The sequence below is a fragment of the Poecilia reticulata genome, chromosome 9, assembly GCF_904066995.2.
Source record: "Poecilia reticulata chromosome 9, P_reticulata-male-v2, whole genome shotgun sequence".
Classification (NCBI taxonomy): Eukaryota; Metazoa; Chordata; class Actinopteri; order Cyprinodontiformes; family Poeciliidae; genus Poecilia; species Poecilia reticulata.
In genome coordinates, this window is record NC_088838.1 from 4,919,093 (window position 1) to 4,931,483 (window position 12,391).

The following is a 12,391-nucleotide window of genomic DNA, read 5'->3' on the forward strand; positions in this document are numbered from 1 at the left end:
CATAACTGTATGTTGTTTATAGAAATACACAATTCTTTTATTTGTATTCAAGTTAATTGCAGGTATGTAATTAATTAATTGCAAATAATCATATTTTAATCAAAAAACTGCATACAAAGTAAGCAACATTTTCAATTCAAAAAACATTTTTGCTGCTGCATTATAGAACAAACATGCATGAGCTCATCAACAAAGATATTTATTGTTTTTAATCTGTTTATTTTGGTTATTCAACCTTCAGATTGGTGCAAAGTGCTGTTATACAAACCCAGCTTTTAAGTGTTACTGTGACTTCCTTGAAAAAAATCTATCTTTAGAAATGCCATTAGCAATGGGGGCGTCTGTACTGCTGCTACATGTTTAGCATTGAGATTCTATTTCAGTCTTGAATAACTCCCTTTAGCACAACTCGAACACAACAATAGTCTTTTCCAGCGTCCCATCCAATTGTTTTATTGAAGCAAAAAAGAACCCAATGGACCAAGAGAAGCAGCTTTATTATCCATCACTGTTTTTGGTGGATATTGCTTGTGCGTCAGATTTACAGGTGTACCAGAAATGTGCAACTAGAAAGTTTCCGGTGGAAACCTTTGAATTAATTCTGTAAAAAAAAAGAAAAAATTAAATGAAGAGCGTTAAAATTGACTAAATTAATTACTTGAAATTATCGCATTAAAAATCCCATCCTTATCTTTATAAAAAAGTTTTTTTTTCCCCACGTAAGGTTGGGTTTTTCTTAATTTTTCAAATTGAGTAGCATAAAAGGTGAATTTATCTTAAGCTTTCTTCACCTACAGTGTGAGAACTGATTCTGTGTTCTAATAAAACCAATTTATCATGGAAGAAACCGAAATATAATAAAGTCTTGGCAGCCACTACTAAAATAACAAACTTTAATAAATTAATTACAAGCAGTTTGAACTACCAACATGTGGAGGCAGGTCTGACCATACAAACAATGATTTGTTGTTCTGTCACCAACTCATTTCATATTAGAAGCAATAATATGTTTCCTCTGAACACACAAGAGGTCCCAATTAAAAAAAAGAAAGAAAGAAAGAGCAAAGCAACATTTACAATCCAAATGAGGCAGCTTTCTACTCCGAGCTCAGACAAGGCGCTGTTCAGTAGCTGCCACTTGTCACTCTCAGCCCACTCCTTTAACATGCACACCAACCAGAGCCTGCTATTAAAGTCGCTGGAACAAGATGCCAAGGAAACAAGAGCCAGCAGGTGTGGACTCACGTAACTGGCGATGCTCATAAAAAGGAGAGAGAGGCCTGGGGGGGCAGGGTACAACGAGCTTTTCTTTTCATGTCCATCATAAGAAAGGGAATTGGGAGGGGAAGTTTCTAGAAACGCGTTAAGGGGGCTGTGGGCGTGGAGGCATGTGCTTTAATGTGAGATTCTCTGTGTGTGATGCACATCAGCGTTATGTGCAGAGGCAGAGCTAAAAGCTAAAAGGAACTGACAAATTCTCAGAGGTTAAAGGGGAATTTCCTCAGTTAAGATAAGAAGAAAAAGACGGAAAAAAAAACAAAGCTCAACATATTCTAAATGTTAGACTTTTGGAAAGCTGCTGGCCTTCAGCGACAATGCAATGCTTGACGAGGCAACACTGACTCCTTGTTACCAAGGTAACTGTGTCCTGTAATGCTTCCCACTATATCCATCTTATTAGTGTTCATGTGATAGTGAAGAATACAGGCTTACAGTAAGGAGAAGTTCCCATCCTTCCTCCATTTTCGACCTCTCTCCTCTCCCTCAGCAGATATCAATGTTACTGCAACGAGTCCCTAATTAGAAGTCAGCTGACCTCGTCTGATGGCAGCATTATGCTGCTAAATGTAGGCCCAAGCAACCCTGATCATAATGCCATGGCAACAAGCTTGCTCAGTGGGCCAGTGATGACCTTATCACTGGTAAATGTGACCATAGAGCATAATACTTTTTTTCCAATCCCATTTCTAAAATGTTTCAGGCAGTCCTCGTTGCTAGCTTTAGAAAAACAAAGTTTTTATAAACAGCAAAAACTAAATCCACATTACAGAAAAAATTGACACCGTCTTATTTGAATTTCAATATCAATGTTTTTTTTTAACATAATGCTTAGTCTATTCATATTAAAGGGTTTAAGCAATTAATTGGATTAATTGTGATGACTTGATTATTGAAATAACTATTTAGTAATCCATTAATTGTTAACTGAAGTGTACAGATTTAAAAGAAATCCATTTGCTGAAGAGCTGTAATTCTTCCAAAATTGCACAAAAACATATACATTTTGCATTTAGATTGTTTTTTTTTTGTTTTTTTTTTTAAAAAAAGCACCTTTGTGTGTAAATGAGTCCTAGTCAAATCTCTGCAAGTGGCAGATTTAGCTTTACCTGGTTGAAATTATGGAACAAAATCTCTTACTAAGCACATTTTGCATCCAATTATGAATCAGTTATTCAAGGAGTAATGAACAGATCAGCCCTTCAATGTACTGATGTAAAGTCAAGCAGAAACAGATGAGTTTTTCATATGATAGAAGTTTGTTTTACTTTCAGATGCATCCTTTGCAACAAATGATGACGCGTTCACTAAAGGAATGCAGACAGAAGTTTCAACCAAGGTAATGGAAGAAGGACAGCCAATAGAACAGTGTGATTGACTAAGAATCCATTTAAATTTCATGTAATTTGGCAGACAAAAACTGCTTTGATTTGACTGATAAATAATATCAAAGCACACATCTTTTACCTTGAAGGTTCAGAAAAACTTATGGAGGGTCAGATGTGCTGTGACCCCTGATGAATTGTAATGTGATTCTCGCTTACCTCGATACTGAAGTATCCTCGATCCACGTAGTCGCCGAGGAACAGGTACCGCGTGTTACTGGGAGAGCCTCCAACTTCAAACAACTTCATAAGGTCAAAGAACTGTCCGTGGACATCGCCACACACTGGAAAGACAGAGCAGGCCTTCAGAACATGCTAAAAAGCTTTTTCTTTTTAGCATGTGCTGTCTGACAGTGAAGCAATCTGAATTGTTGTCTGAGGGCCAAGGAGAAACCCAACAGATTATCTTTCACAAGTGAAGCATTACGACTTTCACCGTAATGCTTCACCTGGTGCATATATTTTAGAAACTTTAAAAAAACTTTTTTTTCCCTTTAAAAATATGCATTATGTTGCTTTTTATATATGCAAAACTCTAATTTCTTTTTAAAACCTGCCTACTTTTTATAGATGTAAGCACATTTATTCAACACAATTTGGTGCGACATGTAGGTTTTTAAATGTGCCATTACCAATATATTACTTAAAAATAGTCTCAAAACAACAATATTACCATTTATCGCAAAAACGTCTGGAACAATACATCATCCAGTAAAAGTTATCATGACAGGCCCACTGATAAATAAGCTTCACAAATAATTATGTATTCCATATGCACAATTTCAGAAATTCTAATTGGAGCACCGATAAATTAGCTTTGCCAATGCTTTCCAACGATATTCTGCAAGATACCCATCTTCCTTCACAGTACCATCAGGCTTTCTCTAATTGACTGAGATTTCTCCCAACCACAAGCTCACGTCTGCACATGCTCAGTTAATATCAGTCATTCTACTGCGGCCAGCTTGTCAAATCCAGGGGCTTTTCACACACAAAAAACGCAAAACAAACAAAATCGGAACTGGCTAGTCAGACTTTTTAAACATCGGTGGTGAAACTGCAATTGCTGTTCAAGTTCTTGATAAATTATGTCAACTATCATACAGTGCAGAATAAAAGACAACAAAATCAATAAGTTCATAAATGACTGCATGTAAAACACTCTGAAAGTGCTGCTGGACTTAGAATCTGTCAGAATCTCTACAAGCTTTTCAGAGTTCGACACCATCAAACATAAAACCTGGTATTAAATGACCTTTTTATATCATTATAAATATTTATATTTAGAACACTTTTGTTTTGAGAATGAGGCTCTGTCTCAGTGAGATTACCAATATAGAAGAAGAAATAAACAGAAATTAATTTGATGCAGATTAACTTTTTCTTTAAACCACTCATCTTTTAGTCACACTTTTTGTGTTTTCTTCAATTTCATAGTAAATGAGACAACAAATGTTCACTGACTTGATCTCAAAAGCAGTCCCAAATCTGCATTTAGCTCTTTTATTAAACTTATTTAAATAGAGTGAATAAAGACAGTGACACAAATCCTCTTCCTGTTGCTGAGAATCCATAAGAAAATAAAACATAGTCGACTCCTCCCTCCGCATCAAAAGAAAGGGAAACTTTCTTTTTATGTGGGAAAATTTTAAAACCTTTTGTATGTTGTAAATCTATGACAATTTACAGCTTTCTTTCCCTCAAAAATTTAAACTTTATTAGCTTCACTAAAATATTTCATATGTAGTTTATTGTTGATCATATAAGTAAAAATATCATTAAATTTTGGGGAAAATTTAAAAAAGAAATTTGATCGGGTTTTTTTTGTCCTGTTTTCTTTTTTGTGTGTGTGGCCCCAAAAGCATTTGGGTCACATGGCCAAAAGTTTCAACTGATTTAGGTCAACCCATGTGTATATGCCAGAAGGGCCTAGTCAAAGTTCAGGACCAATTCTAGGGGAGGTTTGTGGCTGTGCCTCTTTTCATCCATGCAAAGCTGACAGAGACATACCTCCAAAAGATCTGAAGCTGATATCTGCATACATGCCACACTTTTCAGATTTATATTGTGTATATTGTGTGTATTTCCACTTCGCACAGTCCTTCCCTTCTGTATATAAAATTCTTGAGAAAAACTTCAGAAGGTGTGAATACTTTTACGGCTTTGTGTAAAGTTTACATCAACCACATGCAGCCTCTGCTCACTGCGCCGCCGTACCCGTTATGGGCGCCTCGACCTCCAGCATGCACTTCTCCTGGCGCAGGATGTTAGCCCCGTCGTTGATGATCTTCAGGGCCACGTCCTCCTCCACTCGGCCCTCTTTCACCAGGTGGTTGCGGAGCAGCTCGGCGTTGGGCTTCCCGTTTTCAAACAGTTCTTTCGCCGTCAGCTTATGCTGTGGCGGGTACGGCACAGCTGGAGGACAAACAAAGAAAACACGTTATTATAGTGAACATGTACAAGGAGACTGCTTTGAGCTCTGAAACAATCCGCAAATGCACAGAGAAATAATGAAGAGTGCATTCTGTTAAAAAAAGGAAAAAAAAGTTTTACGCCGCCTGTTCATCACTGGTAGTATTGCAGTATTAACTCCAGGGCTGCAGCTAGTCATTACTTTAGTAATCGATTATTCTGACAATTGATGGGATTCAAAAACAACTTGCCACATTCTGAAACTTTTTCATTGAAACACTTAAAGCACGTAAGCCATTTTTAAAACAATATTAGAAATGCATTAAAAGATGCACATAAATTATTTAATTCCAAATAGGAAAATAAACTTTTTATTGCCTAATATGCAAACGATGCATCTGCAGCTAAAAGGTCAACATGTGAAAAGCTCAGATCTTTCTGCTGGAATGAATATCTATACACTGCAGAGCTGATCTCATGATTCATTTTGGATTAATCAATCAATAGTTGATCATTGTTGAAATAGTTCTATACTACTTTTGGGCTGTATTAACACTATAGTTGCAACTAACGGTTATTTTAGTAAGATTATTCTATTAATCAATAGGTGATTAAGCAAAAGGTGCTTACTAGGAGACTAAATTAGTTAAGAATTATTTCAATAATCGATTAATCATGATGAATCCGATTAATTGTTTCAGCCCTAATTAACTCTACAAAATTTAGGTTAATTACAGATCGTAATCTGAACTTGATTAAGTTTGAAACTTGAACCAACAATTCAATCCATCAAATTTGTAAAAAAATCAAAACAAAAAAAACAAAACAAAAAAACAAAAACAGGCATATTGCCATCATAACCGTCCAAAAGTGGAGAGGCAAACATCTTCATGTTCAGGCCAGGTGAGGGATGTGAAAAGCATACACACACACACACATACGCGCACGCACACGCACACACGCACACTGACCCCCTCCCCCTGTAAGGTAAGCTGCTCCGCACCACCTACACAATCCTTTTACTGCCATCACAAAGGTCAGCGCCTTCGAAGCTCAGGCCCAAGTGTTTCATGATCAAAAAGCTGTTAAGTGCACAAGTAAAACTGAACAGCCTGACGGAGAAAATTCCAGCGTTGGGATGGCGGTGCACTTACAGCGTGGCCACATCTACCACATCTCCCGCAAACACAGCAGCTCTCTACTGCAGAGAGTCACTCGGTGCCTTCTGATAAGAGCTTGTTGGCAATTAGAAGGACATCGATTACCTAATGCTCACCCTCACATGGCAGCAGATAGAGGAACAAATGCTAAGTGTGTCGTTGTTAGAAGAATCCAACTCCTGGTTATAAAATAATAGCCACTCTGTGCTTCAACAATGACAGCAGCTTTGTCTGCAGATTATTCTGGACTCGCCCAAACGAATCAGGGAGAGAAAGAGTGAGAGTGATCCAGGCTCTCTCACTCCCACCACCAGAAACAGTTAAGAGGGATTATAGCGAGAGGCTAATAACAAACCAGGCAGCAAATGCATTATGCCACAGAGTCATGGCCTGAAGTGTGGATGTGGCACCGCCTTTAAAGCAGAAATGCAGCAATCCTAGAACTACAACAGCTATCAAAAATCTTTCATTTCTCTCATTCCTGCTGAGCGCTCATTAAAACTTTATGTTACAAGCAAGGGCGATGTCACACTGTGTGTGTAACATATCTATTTAGAAACAAGCAAAAAACAATAATGACATGTTCGATGTCCCAATGTGGAGGAGGGTTGGGTTTTTCCTTCATTGACACCTCGCAGCAGTTCAGTACATACTTTAGCACTGGAAGCGAAAATCATTTTAAAAAGCTACATTTATATGTAGGATTCAAATTTTAACTACATTCTCTCCAGTTAATTATAATATGTAATAATACGTTAGGACCATTAAAACATACTGAAAAAATATGTTTGATTCAACAACAAATTTTGCTGGACGATAAATTGTTCATGATTGATAAAAATGTAAATGATCAAGCTCATTTTAAATTGTCATTGATTAATTGATTAGTTGCTTAATGCCTCAGGCTTAAATATCTAAATTTCCAATTTAATTGAAATAATCACACATATCACTGTTAGGTTTCAACGGTGCCAAGAGTGTCATTTAGAACCGGCTCTAAGCAGGAAAAATTAAAAATCCAAAGTATGGAGCAGATAGGCGCATTCATGTTTTAAATGAAATGAAATGAAATGGATGGATGGATGGATGGATGGATGGATGGATGGATGGATGGATGGATGGATGGATGGATGGATGGATGGATGGATGGATGGATGGATGGATGGATGGATGGATGGATGGATGGATGGATGGATGGATGGATGGATGGATGGATGGATGGATATTAATTCATTCCCTCCTATTTACAGAATAGTAGATGGATGGATTGGATGGATGGATGGATATTAATTCATTCCCTCCTATTTACAGAATAGTAGGTGGTGGTGGTGCCATCTGAGATCCCAAGCAAGTGCAGAGCTGTTCCTGTCTGTGTGTACCGGCCCGCTTACCATAACCTAACTAAGATCCTGAAAAGTCTGCCAACATTTCCAAATCCAGCAAGTTCCATGACACAGATTTATAAAATTCAAAAGGATAAAACAGAGCAACCGTCCTGTAAAATGTTCATCCTTTCTGGGAAGTGTTGAACTCAAATCCGGGTTAATTTGCCCCGATTCAACGGAACCTGAAACTTTCATCATGTTGTGACAGTAAGAGACAGATAATCTGTGGACAGATCGAACTCCTTCACCTCCTCTCTGTGCTGCTATTGCCATCAGAAGAAATGCACCGTTCCCGACCAAAAGCAACCAATCAGAGCCAGGAGGAGGTTTTTGTGCTAAATTAGTACATTTAACTAATACGTAGCTAAATATTAGCTAACTCACCGTTCCAGGAAAACTGTTTATCTGCCGTCATTGGTAGCTACGCTAACTAGCCTTAGCATTCATAACGGGCTCTGCTGCGGGAGTACCATACACACACGCACGATTGGCAGCACTACGACCCTTTATTATCTATTGGCAGCATAGATAGCACACTTTACTTCAGGCAGTTCATAGAGACGTAAAAAACGGACGATATTTGCCATCACTGACGGTCAGACCCAACACTCCTGATAATCAAATCAATGTGAACGTCTGCGCAGAGGCCATCCCATGCTATCAAATGTGGCACATATTCTAATATCAGCCAGTGCAGATAAGGACTGCTCATGTGATAAAAGCTGTGCCAGAGAGGCAATGAACAAGAACAGGAAGGAGAGAAAGAGACACTAAGAATGTTATCACATCCTCAGAGGGCAAATCAAAGTGCAACTTGAAAGCAGCAGTAATGATTTTTTAGTGTGGGTGTTTGTCTATAATAATCAAAGCTGTGTATAAGTGTATAGTTGGCTGGATTCAAGGTCTCCTGTTTTCATAGTAAACAAAGTACATGACACATTGTCTTTACAGATGATCTAATAGAGTCACTAAACACAGGATTGGAGGTGGTGTTTGACTGAAAGTGAAGGATTATCGGTAACTGATGTTAGCTCGGCCACAGACAGCAGCAGCAGCATGGACCAGGCTCGACTCGCCTGGAGCTGAGGACAAGCTGTCATGTGTTGACCGGTGAGGTATAAATAAACAGTAAGTGCTCCCAGACCTACAAGGCATGGCCACGAAGAGAGCTGTAAGCTGAGGTACAAGCCTTAAGAACAGATTAGGTAAAGCCTCTATTAGCGAGGGCTTCCAGATCCAAGGGATGTTTACTTAAAAGCCTCGCCACACATAAGGGGAAACCTGAGCGCACACAAAGCAGGACCTGGAAGGACATGAAGAAAGAATGGGGGAACTCATCAGGACCGTAAAAAAAAAAAAACTCCGGCGGATGTTTTCAACAAAAAGTCACAAGCGGTCACTGGAAGTCATTACGCTCGCTGGACTGTAATAATGGGTCTCAACAGCGAAGAACTGAAAACGTAGTCCAACTAAGTAGACGTGGTCTTCCTGCTGTCCAATAGTAACATTCATGACGGGGTCACCCTGGACAGGTCGCCAGTCCATCACAGGGCATCCAATAATAATAATAATATTCTTAAATTCTGGGTTTATTTGCATGCAGGATCAAGACTTGAAGACATACCTGCAAAAGTATTCAAAATAGTTTACATGATGGCCAAATAAACCTTTATGTATGTGATAATTCACATCAAAGTAGTGAAGGGAAATGAGAGAAAAAAAATCTCATTTCACGATATAATAAACGATTTAACATATGGTTTATCATTTATCTTGAAAAATTTCTAGTTGTAATAAGAATTTTGATTTATCATTGTCATGGTAAATTTCAGTTATTTAAGGTAAAAAACAAAACAAAAAAAGACGACAGTACGGGAGCATTGATAAATATCAGTAAATTTGAAAATATGATTACATTCAGTTATCAAGTACATTTTAGTGATATAAATCACTGTTTTAAGGGAGTGGTGTCCTGAAGAAACCTGTGGAAAATTGAAAAGTTTTTCCAAGAACAATATTTGTGTCTGTGGCACGATGAATGCCGTGCCATCCAGTCACAACCATAAAAATACTTAAAAATAAGTAATAGTTTTTTTTATATCACAGCACATAACTCCACAAAATATCACAATAACATTCTAAGTCCATATCACCCACCTCTACCGACCCCTGAATAAAATCCGGTGAAACCAACTGCCTTCAGAAGTTACCATAACTAGTGAACAGAGTTCACCTGCTGTGTGTCATAATATATCTGTGTAAGAAAGGCTGTCAGAGTCAAGACCTAAATCCAAATGAAAATTTATAGCAGCGCATAAACCTGTTGCAATAGGGATTTAATCAATTAATCGCAAGATCAATTCAAATGAACTCTGATAGCTTGCATTCTGATTATTAATATTTTTTAAGGCTTGTTTCCAGAGACTTCATAATCAGTTGCATTTATTGTTTCGGATGCGTGTGGTTTTGTTTCCGTTTTATTTATTGTTTTCGGTTATGTGTTTTGTTGGATATTTAAAATATCTTCGAGTTCTTCACTTTTCTTCTTCTTTTTTTTTACAAAATTAAAGTTTATTGGTCTTTGAGAAGGCGAGCTTGCATAGTTATGCCATTAATAATATATGACCTTAATAAATGTGGTTTCAAAACAAAAATGTTATTATTGTTTATTGCAATAATTTCTGGAACCATTATCATCAAGTAAAATTAGTTATGGTGACAGGCCTAACAATACTTTAAAATACAGTTAAAAGACACTCTTCATCATGTCTGACTGAGCTTGAGCTATTTTGCCAAAAATGTCTTACATTGTGTAAATCTGGTTGAGGTATTTCACAAAGCACTTGTAATTGCAGCACACAAAGTGTTGACTCAAAACAAAAGTAAGCCACACATTTTACTTTTCGTCAGCAAAAAAGGTCTACGTATCCATACTGCTACAAATTTGGTCACTTTGTGCTAAGCTGTCACAGTCTGAAGTTAAATTCAAGGGGTATGAACTGTTTTTTATGGGGGGAAAAAGAAAAATATGCAGACACAGTGAACTAAACCACAACTTTCCTCCCTAACGCATAACCCAGAAAAAGCATAGTTAGCTAAAAACTAATGAACTAACAATATAATAATCAACTACCACCACCCTGACAATGGCTTCCTATTAAATCCTGCCTAGCCTAATTAGCATGAATGTTGGATGAACTCTTGAGAAGTGCAGACGCGCGCGGTGCTGCGCCGCGCGCCACGTCAACACCCCCCCCCCCCGGTCTGGCATGACAACAAACGACACGCGGCACAAAGAAAAGACCATACGCCGCGCGCTGCCCGTCCAGGATAATGTTTTTGACAGCGATATGAGCCAGCGTCTAGAATATGTTGGCTATTGTTTCAAAAATCGACACAATAGACCGGGCTTGAATTGCAAAGATGCGGCTGGGTGGAGATGAATGGAGCGGTACCGCAGCCGGATGAATCATGAAGTCCACTTCAGATTACTCTAATTATCGGTGTATGTATTAGCCTTGAAAGCTAAATCAGCCAACCTGGGGTGTATTTGCCATAGCAAGCTGTGCATTTCACTTATTATTATTATTATTATTATTATTATTATTATCATCATTATTATTTCAGATGTAAATAAACTTATTTTAAATTCACATTAGGACAGTTATGGTGTGCAAGATCGAAAGCAGAACTGCATGACCTGGGGTTTCCCAACAGCTTACAGTGCTATCTATTCTCTTCCCCTCTCCCTTCTCCACACTATGGCTGGGCATGTTGGGAACATTGCTCGGGAGATTCTTTCCACAATTAACTCACTCTCTCCTCACTGGCTCACGCTGCAGCATTCCAGTCCTCTGGCAGGACTTTCTCCCAGTGCCCTTGCAGACAGACCGGGATGTGGGCTGCTATGGCATCAAGTAGTCGTACTGGTGAAGGAGGGAGCGTCTGCAGGGGCTGGGTTATGTCCTCTCTCTCTCTTTCTCTCTCATTAGTTGCCCCTTACTTGCCTGACCCAAAAACAACAAATGATGGCATGTCTGTCTATAGTGCAACCACAAGCTCAGTGGGAAGGAACCTGATTTTTTTCCTAACTGTGATAAGATAGCAAAGACTGTCAAGTAGTTGGTTTGCTTGCTGGACTGGAGTGAGTGCGGGTGCGGGCGCGCGCGCGCGCGGTGTGTGTGTGTGTGTGTGTGTGTGTGTGTGTGTGTGTGTGTGTGTGTGTGTGTGTGTGTGTGTGTGTGTGTGTGTGTGTGTGTGTGCGTGCGTGTGTGTGTGTGTGTGTGTGTGTGTGCGTGCTTAGAGAAAAAGTTTATTGAGGCCATTGCAGATGGAACAAGAAAACAAAAGGAGTAAATTTCTATACAAAAAAAAGAAAAAACATGAAAATTTATGAGTTTGAAAAGTAAATAAAAAATGCTAGAAAAAACTCAATTTTTTGCAAAAATTAATTTGAGAAAAAATGTGGAAATTTCTGAGTTTAAAAGTAATAAATTTGCAACAAAAACATTCTTAACCCAAAATATTCTAACTCATTAAAGTTTAGCTATTTTTTTCTGAGATTAATCTAAAATATTCTGAGTTGCCTTCTTGCAGCTTTTCAAACTCAGAAGTTTCTGAGTTTTTTCTAGAAAATTTTCTGACATTAATCCAAAAAATTTCTCCGTTTTTTTAGTGGAAATTTACTGTACGTTTCCTTTTCTATCTATAGCCATAATGTGTCGTAGTATGGTCCTGCTAAGGAGTAGCAAGTGTCTAGTCCTCTTAATAA

General features: G+C 38.2%; 1 protein-coding gene across 4 annotated transcripts in view; it reads right to left on the reverse strand.

Moving 5' to 3' along the window:
- Positions 1–12,391, reverse strand: part of ppp3cca (protein phosphatase 3, catalytic subunit, gamma isozyme, a) — a 34,584-nt gene that overhangs the window by 19,889 nt on the left and 2,304 nt on the right. For all 4 annotated transcript variants that reach the window (XM_081611286.1, XM_008417296.3, XM_008417298.3 and 1 more), the window contains 2 exons: positions 4,881–5,078; positions 2,823–2,947 (listed from right to left, as the gene is read on the reverse strand). In XM_081611286.1, the coding sequence (XP_081467412.1) occupies positions 2,823–2,947; positions 4,881–5,078 (323 nt within the window). The remainder of the gene's footprint in view (positions 1–2,822; positions 2,948–4,880; positions 5,079–12,391) is intronic.